The sequence below is a fragment of the Oryzias latipes genome, chromosome 11, assembly GCF_053564925.1.
Source record: "Oryzias latipes strain Hd-rR chromosome 11, Olatipes_Hd-rR_3.1".
NCBI classification, from domain to species: Eukaryota; Metazoa; Chordata; class Actinopteri; order Beloniformes; family Adrianichthyidae; genus Oryzias; species Oryzias latipes.
This window is the reverse complement of record NC_136247.1, coordinates 25,234,180-25,255,256: the sequence shown is the minus strand read 5'-3', so window position 1 is coordinate 25,255,256 and position 21,077 is coordinate 25,234,180. Positions and strand designations below refer to the sequence as shown.

General features: G+C 39.7%; 1 protein-coding gene across 2 annotated transcripts; it reads left to right on the top strand.

The window, feature by feature from the left end:
- The first annotated feature begins 1,732 nt into the window (after positions 1 to 1,732).
- si:ch211-191i18.2 (uncharacterized) lies at positions 1,733 to 19,883 on the top strand. Of its 2 annotated transcripts, none has more exons than XM_004073742.5 (5): positions 1,733 to 1,998; positions 8,971 to 9,063; positions 10,652 to 10,827; positions 12,906 to 13,005; positions 18,599 to 19,883. In XM_004073742.5, exons 1-4 carry the CDS (start codon positions 1,923 to 1,925, stop codon positions 12,966 to 12,968), a joined length of 408 nt encoding a protein of 135 aa, XP_004073790.1. In that variant the 5' UTR covers positions 1,733 to 1,922; the 3' UTR covers positions 12,969 to 13,005; positions 18,599 to 19,883. The 2 variants fall into 2 exon arrangements, 1 of the variants encoding a protein (XP_004073790.1); XR_013658931.1 differs by having other exon boundaries at positions 1,799 to 1,998; positions 10,652 to 10,865; positions 18,599 to 18,615.
- The last annotated feature ends 1,194 nt before the right edge of the window (positions 19,884 to 21,077 follow it).

The following is a 21,077-nucleotide window of genomic DNA, read 5'->3' as shown; positions in this document are numbered from 1 at the left end:
TTTTTTTCTACAAATGTCAATAAACCCTTAAATGTTTAAGGTTTTCTATACATTTCATCCCTTACTCAGCCTCTTTATTAGCCACCAACATGTCTGGACAGAAACACTTTAGTGTTTACTCCCAGCAAGGATCCAGGACAGATGGGAACCGACCGCTCTGGTGGGAAGCTGTGCCCTCACTCACCTGGGAGAAAGAACTCCTCTCCAAGAACTTTCAAACTCTGCCGATTGTTTGGAGTAAAAATCAGTGCATACACATGAGTAAAAGGGTCGCTCTACACCAACTTTGTTTGGAAAAACCAACCGGCACCTTCACGGCCGAGGATCTTTACCCGGGTTCTGTTTTGTCTGAGGGTCCTTGTTTGGACTGTCAGGACGTCAGACGCTCCTGAAGAACCAGCCCGTCTGTTTTTCTCCAGGAGTCACTCCGCTCCTTCTCGTTTTTAAAAAAAAAAAGGATGGTCTTCCTTCCTGGGATGTCTTGGATGAGCTGTGGCTGAAGTAAAACAGAGCAGACGCCCACACACAGAACACGCTGTCAAACTCCATCCTTCTTCACGTCTCTTTGGAGTCCGGGGGGGGAAAGAGGTCCGGAGCTTTCAGCACTGCAGTAGTTCTTATCTGCTCTGGCTCCAATCAGCAATCATGTGAACGCATGTGGGTCCATTCAGGAACTGTCATATGGAGGCTGCTGTACGGCACACTGAACAAGTTAGAGAGGTTTGACGAAACCACGAGACAGCTGGAAGTTCATTCAAAATACAAGTCTGTTAAGGGAAAGCTAACGAAGCCCTATCAGTGCAAATAATGTTAATTTAGGTCTGATGCTGCACAAATATGTACTTTTCAGGGATGTTGTGATTAGTTTCCCTTACTTTTTGGTTCCACCCCTTAATTTGTGGGTCATGGTTTTGCTTTGGTTAGATATTTAGGTTGTGTATCACAAAACAACTACAACAAAAATTCAAATAAGCAAACAACAATGATAAAAAAAAAAAATTTAAAATTTCATTTAGCAGAATGTGTTTGACACTTTGGACATGCTGGAACGCAACAATTCAGTTTCATCGCGATACAGTTCCATGGTGTAACACACGGTTTGGTTGCAAATCAAGAATTGTGCACAATTATGGCAGGAATACCTGGAAAGAAGAAGTGCTGCAGCTGTAACCCTTGTGCTATCCTAGCCACTTTCACATTGGGAGTTGGGTCATCTAGACCCACTAGACAGTGCTCTGAACCTTTTTTCTTCATTGATTTGTGATCTTCACTGGTGTCCATGGATTACATGAAATCCTCTTCACCTTTATCCACCTTTGTCATGGTAGGGAGAACACGTCAATGGTTCAAGGGTTAAATGAAGACATTCCATTGTTATTTTATCCAAAAAAATCCCAAACTGTAGATTGACATTACTTGAAAAACACTTAATTCCCTGACTTGCGCCTCTGCTTCTCGTCTTTTGTCTGAACGGGTACGGTGGAGGTGGATGGTGCACGCTGACATGACTCATGGAGTCACAGCAATTATGGGATTGGGAAACACGGTGAAACCTGAGTGAAACCAGCCTGCAGCGTGCAAACAAAGAAAGTCAAAATAAAAGCCCCAAAACTGCAAAGGTTTACAACCAGGACGCTATTTTTACCGGGGCTGGAGCCTCACTGTGGCTCTGCATGTCTGTCTTCATGTTTGGCAAACAGGGAACAAACTTGGCAGGAAAACCAGAGCACCCCCCCCCCCCCATTCTGCACACAGACACAGGCTTCGCCGTCCCTCTCCTCCTCCCCCTTCTACACTCTTTTGCCCTCCCCTTTTCCTCCCTGTGTGTTCATTCAGAGCTCAGGCGCTCAGACCATCACACCTCTCTTTTCTTTTGTCTCCGTCTTTGTCCCCCGTCCGTCTGTCCGTCCGTCCGTCCGTCCATGCCAAGGATGTCCACCCTCCGGCCTCTGCCTCTCCTCAGACCTCTGCTGCTGCTGCTCATCCTGCTGACTGCTGGTGAGTCCTTCAACTGCTTGCGCTTGCAGCTGTTTGACTTCCTGCTCTGGGGAGATCATCTTACAGTTCAACTGTAAAGTGGCATGACCCCAAACCATCAACGGCCCGTGTTCTTTCTAGCCTCGAGAGATCCGGCTCCGATTAGTGAATATTAATAGAACCGCCTATCAAATTAAAATAGTCATAGATCCACATGCTCAGACCTTCACTTCTGCAAAGTCCCTGCCACTGCATCTACAACAGAACTGAGTTGTTTGTTGCCATAAAGAGACTCGAAGGTCGCTACTGCTTGACCCAGACGTTTTACATGTGCAACACATCAATGTGGAAGTAAACTCCAAACCACATGTGAACGAAGACGACTCCTCAAGTCTTTTCTCAGGTTTTGAGGGTGCTTCTCATGTCTTCTGTCAGGTTAAAAGACTTCACACGTTCACTTTAGCTGCTTTTATTTTGTAATTTAAAGTGTCTTTGTGTGAATCTTTACATTTTCACATGTTACAAATGTTTTTAAAGTGGCGCAGGCTTCCAGTTTCTGCAGAGGATCTCAGGTTTAATTAGCCGGCTGGGAGATCTACTTTGTTGACCTCCAGCAGCTCAGATTGAAGTCGGTTTTAGTTTTCCTGTTTCCAGCAGATGAAGAACATCCAAACACACGTTCAGTCAGACTTTGTGTCTGAGAAACGGCCCTTGTGTTTTAATGCAAACCGCATGTTTGTTCTGCTGACAATCCAAATGAGCCAAAAACACAATGATGTTTGGCTTTTTGGATGTTGCTTTTAAGGAGTTTGGCTGCATCTTCACAGTTTTCCCATCGATCTCTGTTGGAACAAAGAGGTTTGGGACGCACGTGAACGGCTGTTTCGGTGCAGAACTGACGCAGATTTCTTTTTAATTCGGCTTTTATTTGCTTTATTTGCTCCACATGTGTTTCAGTTTGTGTGCTGAACAGCTGGTTTTTGTAAAGTTCCACTCTGGATCATTTGACTTTGCCAGCAAACACCCCCACATTGTTGCTGACCCCCACTGAATTTATTTCCTCATCCTCCTGTCTGTCTCTTTCCTTCTTTTTAATCCAGTTTTCTTTCAGTCTCAACCCTTTTCTTTTTTTTTCTCAACAGCTTCTCTTCCTTTGCTTGTGTGTTCTGCCCCCCCTCCTATTTAATTTCCCATATTTTAATCTTCCATCATTCCCTTTATTCTTCATCTTCCTCTTCATTACCATCGTTTTAAAAAGGATGCACCTAAGCTCCACCCACAAGTGTTGATTGACAGCAGTTCTGTTTTGCAGCTGGTTTTCCTTTTCTCTGCTTAGATGAAGAGATGTGATTGACAGGCGGTCAGAGATGATGCACTTCCTTTTTGACAATTATTACCCACCATCCCCCAAAACTCCCATTTCCTCCTCTTCAATGTGGATGCGTGTTTTGCTTTAAAATGAATTCAGGCCACCTGCAGCGCTCCATTGTCCCATTGAATAATATTAAAGTCTTTAAGGTTGGGGTGTGTGTCAGAGCGTTATGAGGACTGGACTGAGTGACCCTTCACCCCTCGAGTTCCAAAACAGGAAGTATCCGCCTCCATGTGATAGGGGTGTGGTCTTCCAACAAGTTCACTCCTGATTGGTGAGAGTGGTTGCCACAAAATTGATGACTCAGATCGACACGGACCAATCACAGCTTACTGATGTCCTCTGGCTCCAATATGGCGACGTCCGTATCCCAAAAAAAAGAAATGGCGACTGAATTTACTTCATTCAGTTAAAACCAGAAGTAAGTCATTTTCTATTGGTGGCGTCATACTGCCTCGGTCCATTTTATTCCCATGGTAACAAATTAGCCCGTGTCAATTAGTTACAATGTAAATTATATATCTCTATGTAGCCCTTTTCTGTCTTTCTTTAAAGCTCAAAGCGGTCACCGCCCCCTTTCACCTATTCCCATAATGATGGTGGCTCCTCTGCCTCACACTGGCACCAAATTATAACCTATAAAAATATTGCTTTCATTATTTATACAACACTTAAAGAAGCTTTTATTGACGGTTTCCTAATCTTTGTCAATAATGACACAGATATTGACCTTAAAAATTGTGTGTGCATTTCGCTGGTGGGGGGGGGCCTTTGATCCCTGTAGCTCCGCCCCTGCCAGATATTCACACAGCATCAGTGGCTCCGGAGAATAAGTTGCAGCAGCCAAAAAATACATAATAAATAAGAAAATAAATCTTATATAAGTCTGACTTGTGGGAGAACTTTAAAAAAAAAAATGAAGGACAAAAAAAGAACGAACATTTCATCTTGAAAGGTAAATCCAAATAATGGAATTACAGACAATGGGAGACTGATTATCCGCACGCGTCACTGCGGTAACCGTATTTAGCTTCATGAAACACAACTTATAAACTATTATTCAGATAACCATAGCATCAAGAAAACATTAATAAGGAAATCACGAAATCTTTTGAATTCTTCATCGTCTGTGCTGCCATTCCACTAAGCCAGACATAAGACCGAGTAGCGCTTTTTCTTCTGTGTTGCTGTCAGTAGCAAATCCTGATACAAACACCTACAGTACCCTCTAGTGGTTGTTGCTATTTATTTATTTTAAATTGCATATAAGTCGCACCCCCAGCGAAATTATGAACAAATATCACAACTCTGGAAAAATATGATAAATATGATAAATAAAGGTTCAAAAGAAGAAAAAAAACTCAAAAGAGTAACATCTAACCATTGAGGTAAAGAAAGTTTGTAATTATTAGTCATTATTAATTATTAGTTGTACCTCTTTGTATTGGTGTAAATAGGATCCAGCTTGTGAATCAAAATGCCCCTTTGTGGAATTTGCTATCAGAAGAAAAAAAGAAAAAAAAGGTCATTAATCGTCATTTAGTCCTACCTGAGCTGTTCACTGAACCAAGACTAACAGTTTTAAGATGAACTGAAACACATCAAATCAGATTGAACAGATTATCAACATCTTTGACCGGAGAGTCGATGGAATTTCCAGCTTTTCGGCGTTAGGACTTTTCCACATAAATTGTAATGTTTGCTCATCTTATTATATTTTAGAGTAAAAAGCACATAAGTTATGGTGACAGTGAGCCAAACAGATACATCTAAAAACAATATCTCTCCATAAACTTCAGAGAAAACATTGATGTCAAAAGTGTGTGGGAACCAACCAACGACTAAAGACGAAGGCTTACAGAGAAGGAAGAGCTCCTGTTAACATTCATCGTCGTCCAGCCTCTTGGTACGGCGGCTTTTGAACCAAGCAGACTGTCAGAGCAGCAAGGAGAACGACATCCTCCTCGATTTATGACCATTTGGAGGCATCGCCTGCAGCCGAGGCTCACATCCCTGCAGCACAAACACCGGCATAAATAATTTTTCTGCTGTTTGTGTTAGTGCATGTGGAAACTAACAGCTTCTCTGCAGATGTGTCAGCCTCAAAAAGGTTTGGCGGATCAGAGTGATGATGTGAAAAGACGAGGAACGGTTTCCCAGAGGAGCACTGGTGGAGGTGGGAGTGTCATCCAGCTGATGGATGGAGGGGGGCTCCTGAGGGAGCAGCTTTCCCATCGCATCCCGCTGTCTCTGACGGTTTTTCTCATCACTTGCTGGTCGGCACTCGGAGCATCTCTAAGGGGGGGGCTGCTCTAAAGTCTATCTGCTGTTGCACACTTCTCTGGGAGTTGAACCTCAAATCCTACAAAACAATCATATCTTTTACCCTTTAGTTACAGTCCAGTAACAATCCTTTTCATCATTTTTACCATTGTTTAAAATATCTCTGCACTAAAAAAATGACAGACGAGCCACAGAGTAAACAGCTGTCAGGTCCCTTCTGCAGACGTGTTTATTACTGTGTACACCAGGATGAAATTATGCGTCTCAACTATTTTTCGTGAACCTCGACACTGAGAAAATTCTCCCTCAGACTCAGCAAAAGACTTTCACAACATTTATGTTCAGTGCAGTTTGTTGGCTTTTCTGTATCTGCGTTCGGGTTTTTACGTCCGCAGCCGTCCTGGACCGCAAGGACCGGATCGTTTTGTCAATTTTCCTCTGTTTCAAATTTCAAATCCGCCACATGTTGGAAAATTTGTACCTGGTGAAAATAAATTTTGGGCCCAAAATGATGACATCACTACAGCCGAAACTACCAAAAAAGTAAATGAATTAAATGTTAGAATCCACTAACAAAACTGAATCCAAATTATTGTGGGATGGCCAAAGGACCTACCACTTGGTGGCTATTTTATGGAAAAGTGTGAATTTATTTCTTTTTTTTTTCCACATTATGGGAAAAAAAAGCTTGTGTCAGGGCAATATTCACGAAATATAGCACACCTGCCACAAGGTTAGGTCTACAACAAGGTTTTGTTGACCTTTGACCTTTTGTGCCTTCTACAAATTTCGATCTATCGCCTCATAACCTCTGGATCATCATTGGGAAGCTACTTGGGAAAAATTATGGTTATAAAAATTAGCGTCCAACGAAATATTGTGAAAATCTGAAATATGAATCAATCGTACAAGCTGAACGAAACGATATGAACATATTAGAAATGTGGGCGTGGTTAACAAAAAACCTCTGTTGCCAAGCACATCCAAAAATTTACTTCGATGCCGATGCTTCTAAAAATGACAGACATGTTCGTCATCCCCAGGCGCCTAAGAAACAAAATGGTTGCTATGAAGATAAAACCAACAGAAAAGACACCATTTTGAAAATAAAGATTTTTTTTTAATTAATTTGTCTTCTGACCAGTGCCATAGAGAGAAAGTGAGGGGCATGTAGGGTGGATAGCACATGTGGGCCATACAACGCCGCGCGCAGCTCTAATTTTATTTCATAAAGTTATTGTTTTCAGTCAATACTTTATCAGATTTTTGATCTGCTGCTAATTAAAGTGATTTTCATCATAAGGTAAATTTTTGGTTTAGATTTCTTTTTTTATGCCTTTTTTGCTTTTTTCATAGCAGAAAAACCTTTACAATGCTGTAAAAAATGGATTACAACACGTTCTATTCAAGCTTAATTTAAGAAAAAGGTTTTTCTTCCCTTTTCTCCTTTTGCGAGTTCGCCCAACTGCATTTTGATTTATAATTTCAACAAACCTCCAAAGACAATGAAGCAACACCTTATTGATGAAGGAGGTGAAAGACATCAGGGCCAAAAAACACACAACCTAAACTACACCCACAAAACAAACATGTTTTCACGCGTTTAGAGGCGAGGAGAATCATGGGAAGGCTCTTCAGTATTTTTATGAGCATTCAATAAGGACCACTAGATTCCCACACTGTCCTGAACTGCAGCAGAAGTTTACAACCCACCTGAATCTTTACCAGTCTTCACCCATCAGGCTTTTGGAAGCAGAAAACAACAGTGGAGAAAATAAGATGTTAATAAAAAGCAGAAACAGCTGAGATAAATATAAAAACAAATTAACTGAGCTAAAGCCAAACATCAAGAGCAAGGAACTGAAACCATGAAGAAGAAAATACAGAGGGATCAATTACCAGAAACAGCTGTGCGGTTATTCATTTAAAGCTGTGATCGTCGAAACAGAACGCCAGAAAATTAAACAGAAGAACACAAAATCTAACTAAGCTAGGTGAGATAAAACAAAAACTAATTCTGGATCGTCTTATTTGAAGTTATTTCTTCCTGCAGGCGTTAGCTTCAGAACCTGACAGTGATTGGAATTTTTAAATATGTACTTTAAATCTGTTAAAGTAAGATACCTTAATAAAAGTGGGTGGAGCCTGCTGGCCCCCACATCCAACGTTCAAAACATTTGATTGACAGATTTCTTGTAGCCCGCTTTCAATTGGTAGGGGTGTGGACTTGTCGGTGGGGCGAGAGTGGTTGCCATAAAAAATTTTTACCAATCGCTGCTTTCTGACGACGTCTGGTGCCAACATCTGTATCGCAAAAAACCCCCGAAAAAGGCGACTGAATTAATTTAATTTGGTTGGAGCTGAACGTAAACCATTAGTATAGGTGATGTCACACTCACTCAGTCCAGCTCTCATATACAGTCAATGGCCACCAGTCAATGAAACCCACGGAAATTGAATGTGGAGACCCACAACAAGGTTCAGTTTTAGGTCCAGTACTTTTTTCTTTTAGTTGTGAGGACCACTTTCTCTGTTATTGATGTGAAACTTTGGAAAGCTCAGCATGGATGTTTTAAAAGGTTGTATACATTTTTTCTTTTTTAAATAGATAAAAAAATCTCCTGTGGGTCACATGGTTGCTGGAGCCTATCCCCTTTTAGGCGAAGGTGGGGGACCCTGATTATCAGCTTAATATTTCCTTTCCATGGCTGTCCAACCCCTTTTTTTAAAAACATCTTTTTGTGACTCGTCACTCAGATTCCAGGATCGCAGTCAGAACAAAGAGTGATTGTTATTTTTTAGGGTGTTGCTGACCCCCGACCCTGACATCAAGGAGGTTCCTCCTTTCTCCTCAGGCTTCCTCCAACTACAGACTAAAACCATTGATGAGAGGCTGATTCCTCTTTGTTTTTGTACGTGTGGCCCAGTGAAGGAGCGGCGGTCCGTCCAGGGACGGCCTCTTAAACTCTGACCCCATGACAGATGGCGCCGCCCTTCCCAAACACACATCCAGAGAGATGATGCTGTACCAACACACACGCTAACAACGAGGCTGGATCCAGACAGTTTCCGCCGTGTTTGGAGCTTTCTGAACATATTCCTTAATTTTGTGGTCATCATAAATACCTAAATCGAACTTAAAACAACTTCTTCAGCTTATACCAACGTTTTTCTACTACTGACGTATAATTCCCCAAAACTGTTTTAAATGTGAGTGTTTTTTGTTGTAAACTGTAATCACAACCATTTTTCTCTATACGGTTGTTTTTCTTGAAGCTGACAAACACGTTTTCTTTTCTTGCAGATAGAAATGTGACTTCATTGTGTTTGTTTTTCAGTTTGCCTGACGGAGAATCACAACGAGGAGCTCAGCGACCACACGGCGTTCCCAGAATACGACTACAACGCCACCTTCGAGTACAGCTTCTACAGTGAGTCCAACTGTGCCGATGCTCCCAGCAACACCATCAGACTTCAGCCCTGCAAACGGTTTAATGTGAGGCTGTGGATCAGTGATTTTCCTCCAGTTCTGAACTAGAACATGACAAACTGCAAGTTACTGCAGGAAAGAACAATTATTTTTACCTGCAATCCTAAGTGCACAAACATACATACATCATGTTACGAGAGAAAAATGTCCGATTCAGGTTTTGGATCGAATCGGTCATCGATTACGTTCACAGATTTCAATTTTTTTGCACAGCTGGCTGATAAATCAAGAACAATTTAAAGCAGTTTTGGCTTAAACATGAGTTTTTAAACATGTTTACATTTCAAGAAATGCACTAAACTAAGTGAAGGGTGAGTCTAAAGCTGAAAATCACAAGTTAATCCAGAAATGTTGGAATTTATCCCAAGAGTCTGCATTCAGGTGAGATCAATGATGGTGATCTGAGATGATGCAGAAATAAGGACTGAAATTCAAAGAGCATCTAAACCCCCTGCAAATCAAGAGAGGAAAACAAGAAGAACCAAAACCCGCTATGAAAACGGGATCTTGATAAAGTAAAAAGACCCATGTTTAAAACAAATTCTGTCTTTTTATAGGACCCCCTTGAAAACGAGATGACACATCTCAAGGGGCTTATCCTCTAAACAAATAAATTGAAATTGAAATTGAAATTATAGAAAACTAATCTTATTTGAATAGATTTTGAATATCAAAACGATCGTAATTCTTGAAAATCAAACCAAAAACCTTTGATTTTCACACCAAAAATGTTTACAAATTCCAAAAATCTGCATAAATTCAGAGGAAATCTTGCCTTTCAAGCTGTCGCTCCTCATCTTTGGAACGTCCTCCCTTTGTTATCACCGCAGATTGACTCCACTGAGTTTTTTAAAAGTCAGGTCAAGAAGAGCTTTTAGTTACCAGTAATCTAGTTTAGTCTTTTACTTAGCTTTTACTGCATTTTACTTTATTTGTCTGGGATAAGTCTATGATGAATGGTTGTAATTTTACATTTTTACTTTTATCTTCCACTATTAACTTCTCCCGTCAGGGAGGCGCTTTAGGACAATGCGCACCAAAACCACTCGCCACAAGGACAGCTTCTTCCCCCGAGCTGTCACTCCAATGGACTCCAGACCACCAGAGAACACTGAACAAAACCACAGAAACTGTCACACCAGAACTACTGTTGCATTTTTTATTTATTTATGTTTAAATATTCCTATATCTACCTCATATTACTTTTTTTTTTATTATTTATCCTCTCTTGTCTTACTCCTTTAAACTTTTTTTCATATCTTTCTAGTTTGCACAAGAGCACAAGACACCGAAGCCAAATTCCTAGTACATGCACTGGACTTGGCCAATAAAGCTGATTCTGATTCTGAAGCACTTTGTGATTTTTATCTGAGATAGGTGCTATATAAATAAACATTTACTAACTTTATTTTCTTGGAAAAATGCGTTTTAGTGACCAGAAGGTTTTCCTTAAAGGTTAAGGGTTAGACCTTTTTTTTTTGGGTTGTTTAAATAAAATTGATCAAATTTGACCTTTTACCTGATTTCAGGTAACAGCAGCAATGAAGACCTGGAGAATTTCCAACAGCAGTTCATAAACCCCCAAGAGGAAGAGGAGGAGGAGGAGGATAGCAGAACTTTAGGACAGAAGGAGGAGCAGGAGGTTACGACAACAGAGAAGAACAGTGTCAGACCTCACAACTCAGCATCACTTCCTGTTTCTCTGGTAAGAAGAACTGCATCAAACCATGTTAGCCAGTTAAGGTAAGCTCAACATACCAGTTCAATTGCCTTTTTATTTCAGTAGAATCCTTAGAATAAACCTTGAAGGTGCCACATTTAGACCAGATTTGAAACAGGATTGTGGCAGAATGGCTAAAAAGGAACAGAACCATAAATCCAGACTGTTTGAAACATATAGAAGCCTTGGAGGAGCTGCAAACAAACAAACAAACAAACTCCCTTAAATCCATAAAGATTATAAGACACCAATGTGAGGAACTACAGGAAATGATCAGCCACAGCAGCAGAATATGAATCCACAACGGATAACGAACTATAAAGTAAATATCCATGCAGTAAATAAATAACAACATGTATTATTTGTTTAATTATCCTTCTGGTTTATTTGTATTTCTAGTCAAGAAATTGGTGTTTGCTCAATGGGGCTGGAGGCCAAAAAATCTGACGACCAAGAATGTTTTGTTATTTCTTTTGGGTTTATTTGAAATATATATGTTTCATCTGAAGCCAGCAAAAAACGTGTTGTTAGAAAAATATAACAAACCAGCAGGAAAAAACTGAAACCAAAACTTAAGGCAGTTATTTAATTTACCTGCTTGTTAAATACATTTAGAATGTAAAGTCCCACTCTAATCATCCTCTGATGTATTTTTGAAGAATCTCCAGTGGATTTTGATTTAAGATTATGGCGCTTTTAGCCAAAATCAAAAACCTGTGTCGTTTTCTAAGACAGTTTCTGCAGAGCGGCAGCAGTTCATTAGAAATCAAAATACAAGTTTTAAAAATTGTGCCTAAAATTGACATATTTATAATTAAAAGACCACTGGGAAGGCTTTGAAATGAGATCAAAATGTCTTCATCCAAATGGGGACAAGATAAAATGCAAAGGAAAGGAGACTGTGAAACCCGATATTTTACTTTTCAAAGCAAAATCCAACATTTTTAAATGACACTTCACATTTTTTCAAAGAAGTATTTTCCGTCATGTCCAAGCCTCCTGAGCTCTCAGATGCTCCTCCAATGAAAACATCATTCATGAAATTTTTACATTTTCAGGATAAAATGACCTAAATAAGAATCCAAGTTAAAGTGTTTCAAAAAAATGATCATTTGGGGCTTTTTAAACGATTTTTATAGAAGAGTATCACTTTTAGCCATCGTCAGTAGGTTTACAATAACTAGACCTTTGACGTTGATCTCCAGTCGAGCCCTTCACACCTCCTCTGCAATCTTTAATTTTGGTTACAAACCCCCCCCCCAAAAAAAAACCCACCCACGTCTCGGATCAAAGCGGCTATCTGTCTGAAGGAATCGATAAAAGATCTGGCAGGTGGGTTCTGTTACCTCCCAGACTCCATCTGTTTCCTGAATCGGGTCGGATCCCTGCCAGCACCAACAAACACGGCCCGCCTCACCTCTGTCGGGCCTGAAGACATTCAGGGGTCCGCAGATAGACAACACAAACAAGAAAAGAAGGAAAACTACAACAAACAAAACCGCATCGCTTCAGAAGAAGCTAAAATGATTGTAACCCTGCACACCCAGGACCAAAATATCAGCTGTGCAACTGTTGACGTGTGGTTTGTGGTTTCCTCTCGCTCTGAGCAGTCTGCTCTTCAGAAACGTCTCAGAGGTAAACAGAACTCAAACAAGAACCAAAAGGGTCTCCAGGTTAGACTGTGACTCACAGACAAAAAAAACACAAAACTGTTTTCCAATTTTTTGAATGTTGGAGGGAAAGTTAGATTTTTCCATGAAGATGCATTCTTCAGTTTGAACCCTGCAGGTTCCACTGCCAATGGCACCAGATGAAATATAAAACAGAAATAGATGTCTTTGTAGATTTAAGTAAAAACATACTTTAGAGCTGTAACACAGAGAAAATTGGTTACTGTACTATCAAAAACAGACATCCTGCAGTCAAATATTCAACCTGCCAGCAGGTGGCGACACTCAGCATGAAAAACAAGCATCAGTTGTAAGAACATGATCCTCATTTTCATGCAGAACATGTGAATGACGCGTTTGTTTGCTCCAACATGTTCGTCTGTTCGTCTGCAGGACCTCCGGCTGCTGCTCTGGACTCCGGTGGTCTCGGTGGTCCTGAACTCACGGCAGCTGTGACACAAACTGTTGGCTGACACACAAACGCACGCTTCAGGTAAGAAGCAGACGCTTGTTAAGACCATTACAACGTCACACCATCATCACGCTTTGTTGAGGATTCAAAAATGCAGCGAGAAACCTGGATCCTTACTGTGGAGGGTCAGGTGGGTTTCCAAGCACCTGTTGAAGGATTGTTTTGTTTGCATTACTCAAACTTGAGGAGGAACACACAATTGCATGTTTAAATCATCTCAGTTTCTGGGAGGAATCTCATATCAGGTCTTCAAGGACGGAGTAATCTGACGGGAGGGTCCCTTATCACTGAAATATTGGTGAATTAAAAGCACACCAGCAAAAACTCCTCAAAGAGCAGATTAACCCAAAACCTCTGTTTTAAGAGATGAAACCTCCTCATTCTGAGTGAGGAAAAGGAGTCCACCCATCTACCTATTGATGAAGATGAGACCTGAAAATGCTCAGTATTCCCCACATAGGTTTTTTGTTTAAGATTCCTGCAGATTTCTTTAGAAAAACGTGCTAAAGATACTAAAATGTGAGATAAAAACCTGTGAGATAAAACAACATAAATGGAGATAATACAACTGTATGCTTAATTGAGAATTCTAATGTGCTTTTATTAAATCCATATAAAAAAAATATTCTAACAAAAAAGAAGGCAAAAGAAAAAGTGTGTGACTCGCAAGGGTTCTAAAAATTAACAAAAGTCCCAGGCTAGGAGCAGATGTGTGGAGTGTTTTGGTAATCCACCTCATTAGAGAAGGAAATAACGTAGAATCTGGACAAAACCGTGCTTTGATTTTGATTGAAAATGGATTTAAGACAGAAAAACTATGGCTTTTGGTCTTATTTTGGTGCCAATTGCATCAATGTGTCGACCTCCCTCGGGGAAAATGAAAACTTAGAGACATGCTGGGTCCAGACGGTTTTGGAATGATCGGAAAAATGACGGAAAATACACATGAGCGTCAGACAAAAAAAACAAATTTCGCAACGCCACACAAATGCAGAGTAACTTTCTGCATCTAAGCAAAGGTCAATTTATTTGTAGTAGTGCACCATCTATGGGGAAACACAAGAATACAGGTAAAGTGAAACATTAATGACCATCAATATAATTTATTCCAGTCATGCAAGCCAAGCAGAATCTTTTAAATAAATCACACTTTGCAAACTGTAATGCAGTCTTAGCGTTCTGATAACTTCAAGTCCCACTACGATCACCTTTGATTTATTTTAAAGCATTTTCAGTGTTTTTATTAACTATGATTATGACGTTTTTAGCCAGCATAAAAAAGGACGTTTTCTAGGACATAGTTTCTGCAGAGTGGCAGTAGCTGAATAAAGAAATACTTAGAAATGCTCTTTTATGATCAGTAAAAAGCCACAAGAACATTAAAAAAAAAACGTATTCATTGTCTTCAGAAGAAATAAAGAGGATCTTCACTGCGTCTCATTTAAAGTTTAAAACAAATATTCAGCCTTATTTATTAATCACGAATGGCAGTTCTATGGACACGGCCAGATGCTTGGATGTCTGTGAAAATAAGAGCGGCTCTAAAGCGGTGGAAAACCTTTTCCAAAGGGGAACGTGGTGCTCAGGGAGTCTTTCTCCCGGCTTGTGATGCGATTGAAAGATGGCAGTTTGCAGAAACGCTGAGGTCAAGTTCAGATCTGGAGGACTGGAAGGGTTTGTAGAAACAGCTTCCTGTAGGATTGACAGATGGGGAGGAATCAAACTCTGCACACCTGTGCAAATACAACCTTTAAGGGGAATATTTTCTGCATTGGGCTGTAAAATTAGGGTTGGAGTTTTGAGTTTTAGCTCCCTGATTCATTTTGGAAAGGTGTGATGGAAAAATAAATGACAGTTTTATGTTTAAAGTCACAGATATCTTACAAAATAATGTTTTTTTCAACAATAATATTTATGTATATAGTGACTGATTAGACCACTGAACAAACACAGGGAAAACTAGTAACATTCAACAAAGACTACAGACAAGAGGAAACACAAAACATCCCAAACAATACGAACAAAATAATTGCAGCTAACAGAAGAAAAGCAAATAAATGTTAGACAAATCCAATAAACTTGTGTTGATGTCGCCTGCTCAGTGGCCTGTTTGGTGTATTTAAAGGCTGTACCAATTGACTGCATTGACTGAGTGACTCCTCCCCCCTGGCGTTCCAAACAGGAAGTACCCACTGGCTCCAAGAAGCCGAAATCCCATAGACTTCAATAGAGAAATCTATCAGATGCCTCAATTAAAAGTAGGCGGAGCCTGCTGCCCCCCCCCCACGTCCAAAGTTCCAAACCCACAACCTGCTTTCAAGCTTCCAATAAGCTAATTTTATGATTGGCGATAGTGGTTGCCATAAAAACGATGATTCAGACCGACTAGAACCAATCAGTTATCTTGTTAAATAAAGCTTGATAAAGCGGGATTTCTGAAAAACCAGCAGGTCTGTAGTTTGAAACCCATCCACCACAGCTTTACAATTCTTAATATATTGTAAAAAAAAACAAAAAAAACAACAACACATTCAAATTCAAGCTGGTTAGAGAAACAGTGTACTTTAAAAAAAAAATACAATACAGTGACACAGGTAAAAAGCAGAAACTGGATCATCATGAAACTGCAACCTTTTTTTCAATCAGTGATTTAGCGGCTAAAGAAGGGGAAAAAAACTTCCTCTTCGTGCCAAAAGAGAGAATTTATTGCTAAATCTACAATCTTTAATCACATTTGTATGAAATGTTTCCCCCAAACTGATGTTAACATTTTTGCAAACAGCAAACAGCAGACAAATCTTTTCTTAAACTGTCGGGGCGCCAACACCCAAAATAAATGAGACAGCGTAAAGTGCATAAAAGGTTCATTTAGGGTCATAAAAATATTATAAATAAAGCTTTGCATTCAGCAGACACTTTTCGTTTACTTTACTGAAGTAAGACAAACAACACCGTCCATTTCAACGACCATCTGTGGATTCTTTTCATGTAGCTGCTTTTTTTCTTCTTCAGCACAATTTAAAGTTGTGCAACATGTGTAATGAAAAACACAGATGAGCGTAATGCGCCTCATATTTAACCAGCATCCTTAGCTCCCGGAGATTAATGGTCATTCTGGGCCCCACCGTTCGATCGCTCCGCCGCACTTGGGTAGAGGACCGGGGTGGCCCCGCAGCCGAGGTCAAGTAGGAGAAGATTTACAGAGGAATTCCACTTAAAGTGACTTCCTTGACCTTGTTGGAAAATGTCTTGATGTCCTTGGAGTAGTTTTCTGTGAAGCTGGAGGAATCCAAACAGCTCTCACTTTCAGTTGCGCAACCGAGCCGGAGTCACTTCAGATGTTAGATCCTCAGGAAGTTTCCGTTCAGATGAGCTTTTTTGTGCTAAAAGCAGAAATAAGTAAAGCTGGAAAACTCCAAAAGTAAAATATTGAATCGTATTATCGCCCCTCACTCTCCCCTCCCAACCTGGTTAAAGCTGCACGTAACAAATTCATTTAAAAGATACCACACTTTTTCCTAATAGCGGCTTCTCTGTTGGTTCTATCTCCGTAGCAACCATTTTATATTTTGGTCGCCTGGGGGTGACGAACGGGTCAATGTCATTTTTAGAAAAATCCGAGAAAGTAAATTTTGGGATTTCCTTGGCAACAGAGAGTTTTTTGATAACCACACCCACATTCCAAATGCGTTCCTATCGTATGTTACATTGTTTTGCTCAGCTTGAGCTAACGATTCATGTTGGCTCAAGCTGTTAGTTCAAGTTAATTTTTCACAATATTGTGCGAGCAAAAGATGAACGGCCCTTTTAGCTTAGCACGCTAACACTGAACAACATCCACAACTGCTAAAACCAACATTTTTCCCAAAATAGTTTCTCAATGATGCATAACTGGGCGGCAGTGGCTCAGGCAGTTGAGCAGGTTGTCTAATGATCGAAGGGTCGGCGGTTCAATACCCGCTCCCCCCAGCCAACCATTGTTGTGCCCTTGGGCAAGACACTTCACCCTCTTTGCCTCCAGTGCAGCAAATCTTTAGGACAAGTTTACATTTGTAGAAGGTATTAAAGGTGATTTTTTTTTTAAATTAAAGATGGCTGCCTCTTCTCAAGGTCAGAAGTCAACAAAACTGTAGTTGTGGTTGTAGACTTATCCTGGTGGTGTGTGTGAAGTTTTGTGAATATCTCTTCAAATCAAATCAACTTTTATTTATATAGCACTTTTACAACAACATATGTCACTCAAAGTGCTGTGCATAAAACACATTCATTCATTCATTCATTCATTCATTTTCTTAACAGTTTTTCCCTTTCGGGGTCACGGGGCTGCCGGAGCCTATCCCGGCCACTTGTGGGCGAAGGCAGGGGACAACCTGGACAGGTCGCCAGTCTGTCGCATAAAATACAATAAAATTTAAAAACAAGATGACAAGATAAACAGTGCCGGCAACCCCCCCAAACACACACACACACACACACACACACACACACACAGACTCTTGAACAAAAGGTTTTTCTCATATTGTGGGAAATACGTGAAAATCAGCAAATTTCACAATTTGCCACAAATTTGCTGCTGTAGGTCCTGTGGAGCACATCCCATAATACTTTCAAAACTTCCTAAATACTCCTGACACATGTGAATTGGTTTCGTAAGTGGATTCTGAAATAGTCTTTTTTTGGCCCCCATAAGAGATTTCGGCCCCATTCATTTTCGGATGGTTTCTCTTTTTTTTGTGAGGAGGGTCGTTTACTATTCATATGTCATGCGAAGGATTTTTCCAAAGACTTCATGCAGTGACTTTGTCTTTCTGTGTTTCTTGTGATATTTTAAATCTAGACTATCTGATAAAAGGTGTGAGATAAAAAGTGACGCCTGCAAAGTTTACCTGACATCTTCTTTTGGGACAAAACTAATTTAGTTTTGACTAAATAAATAAATAAAGGTGTTATGGATTTTTTCTTCTTCTTCCAGAAATGGAATTTTAGATCATATTTGTTGGGAAAAAACACACATTTGGTTTTAGTTCATAAACAACTAAAGAATCCAGAGAAATGTTTGAAGTCAAAGGAAAAAGCTGGAAGCAGATGGGATTGTAATCGAATTACTGCAGGGATTCTCCAACCCATAAAAGCTGTTGTCAGTTAATCCCTGCTTCTGCAAATGGGAGTTCCACACTCAACATGCAAAGAAAAACAGTGAGCTTTTTAATGTCTTTGATGGAGCTGCAGAACCACCCAGATGACAGAAAATGTAAGTTAAAGATGGACCAAATAACATCGACCTGTTTGCCACGTTCAAAAGAATAAAACTGTTGCTATGGAGATCAAACCAACAGAAAAGCCGTCATTCAGAAAGAAGTTTTTTTTTCTTCAAGAATTTGTTACGTGCAACTCTGACCAGGGAGGCAGGGGCAGAGTGAGGGGGAAAAGAGGGGGACAACAAGAACAATGGCGAGCCACATCATGCTGTTTGGTTTTGATAAAAAGTAGCCTAATTAAGCCAAAAGTAACGAATTTAAAGGCAATTTATGTTAAAATTGAACTAACTATAAAAAGGATCGCGAGAATCCTCTCTATTTTTCAACTGTTGCGTTTATTCATTTGTGTCCTGCAGCCCTCCTGTAGGATCACCAGATCCAGGACGACCATGGAGGTGCCACCACCCTGAACGTCCTCCAGCCTCGTGGCTGCTGGAGGGTTGGGACCGGCAGCGGCCTCAGCCAATCACAGAGCTGCTTTCTCTGGAGCGCAGATCAAAGCCCGGCTCACTGCTTCTAAAAGAGATGAACTTTAATTAGACTTTGAATCATTTCACAGGGAGAGACTGTCGTGCTTTTCAAATCTGCAGAGGAGCAGGACGGGGAACCTTTTATTAGATTGAAATTACATTATCATTTGGAAAGACAAACCCTTTTATTTTGCATTAAATGGATAAGGAAGTCATTCAGATAAACATAGTTTTCTAATGGCAAATATTTTGTCATGTATGTCTCTGTTGCGACCAAAGAAATCCCCAAAAAGCAGGTTTTTATTTGTGCCGCAGCTTTTATCCAAAGCAAAAAACAGGTTTTGGGCACAATTTATAGATGTTTGTGCGAAAAAATGAAAACATGAATTCTTCTCTGAAGATCTGAGGTCAACAGACAACTTTTCCTCCACCTGTGAACACGTTCCACATTAAAAGTTACTCTTATGCAAAATGTTTTTGAAACCTTTGTGTTTTTGAGCCTGTATTTTTCGTTCATTCATTTTACCAAAGCTTTTCTGTTTCCCGTTGATGTCAATCAGCCTTTTCTGCCGCTGAAGTTGAGGATCTTTCGTGTTCTTCTCCATTCCTAAACACAGATTTTGTCTCTTCTGAAGTCTGAAATCTGCTCAAACCTGGCCGTCGGTGAGCTTCCATAGAGTCAAATTTGTCTAGAAGCCTCCACGTCTGCAGACTCAGTCCAGACTGTTTTCTCAACCCGTTTCATTCTAAACTGTCCTGCATCTTCTTGAAACCTGGGATCTTTTTAAAGGCCTTCATGAAAACTGTTTCACTGTGAATTCATCCTCTGCACTTTGTCAACCAGCAGCACTTATCAGCTCACTTTCCGTGTTTTTTCTCCTAGAATCAATAATGAAACATTAAATTTGAATGTAAACAAAAAGGGAATCATTCCGAGTGTATTTTATGACAAATCGAACATTTTGTCCAGCAGGTTCAAGTGGATTCTGTTCCGCTCCGTCACACTTCAACAGTTTTAATAGAAAATGGTTTTGGGGGTAAATAGATTTGTGTTTAAATTCCATCAGTGACATTACAAAAAAGGAAAGTTTTTATGAAGTTTTAAGAAGAAAACCATTGTTTTTATGAATTGTTTATCATTTGTGTTTTTCAATAAAATGTTTCAAATGGTTTTTTTGTGTGTGTATGCACATACATAAAAATGTTATTTCATATTAGAACATTTAATATTATCATAAAATAACTTGTTGATGAAGAAAACAGAGATTGTTTGTATGAGATGCAGTTCAGTTTTTTAATAAAGATAAAAACACGGTCCCTCTTGCAAAACCTATAAAAAACATTTTTAAAATATCATAATAGTTTCCTCCCAGGAGAACAGAACTTGAATATCTTTCAAAGACAAATGTTCTCAGTAAGTCTTTCACAGGAGACTTCATTTTTAAACTGTGCAAACCAGAGAAAAAATTTAGACTGTTGGTCAACAGATGAATAAATACCTCAAGAGATGACAATAACTATAAAAAACCTTTCTTTATGGACCATTTCCAATAAAACTGGGGTTTTTAACACATTCTTGTAGCATGTCTTTCATGAAGGAGTACATATATATGAGAATTTCAAACTGTGTTTTGAGTATTTCTTCATTTAAATCGTTTTTGTAGCGATGCTGGTTCGAGGGGCTGTAAGCTAGCGGGAGAGAGTGTAAACAAAGGCATGATGGGAAATAAACGGAGGCTTACTTCCAGGCCAACAATCCCATCCACAACTCAGAGGTTTCTGATGAGCACCTGCTGCTCTGCAGAAACTATGTCCTCGAAAACAACACAGGTTTTTGGATTTTGCTTAAAAACTGTATAATCATAACTTTTTAACATTTTTACATGTTGAGCATAATTTGCATTTTTTTTGGGCAGTTTGATCAAAATATTTACATTTCAGTGGATTTTTTTAATTCGCTAATTTCACCCAAAAATGCTAGATCTGGAATCTTTCTTCACGATTAAAAAAAAAAACATTTAAATGCAGGTAAATTATTTACTGTATGTTCGTATCTAATGCCGAGTTTATATTAAAATTTAATTCATGTAGCCCATTGCTGAGAATCCAGCCATGCCCAAACCATGACACTTCCACCACTGTGCTTCAGCCTGACATAACTTTTTCATGCAATTATGTCTTTGAAAACTTTTAATTAAAAGTGTCTCTTCCACTTAAATTTCCACAGAATCTTAATAAAAAGGAACTGGTTTGCATGTTCAATGCCATTTTAACCCTTTCCCCTTCTCAAAGTCTTTGTTGGCTCATGCACCAGCAGAATCTGAAATGAAAATTCTTCTGAAAGACGTCTGCATATTGAGGTCAC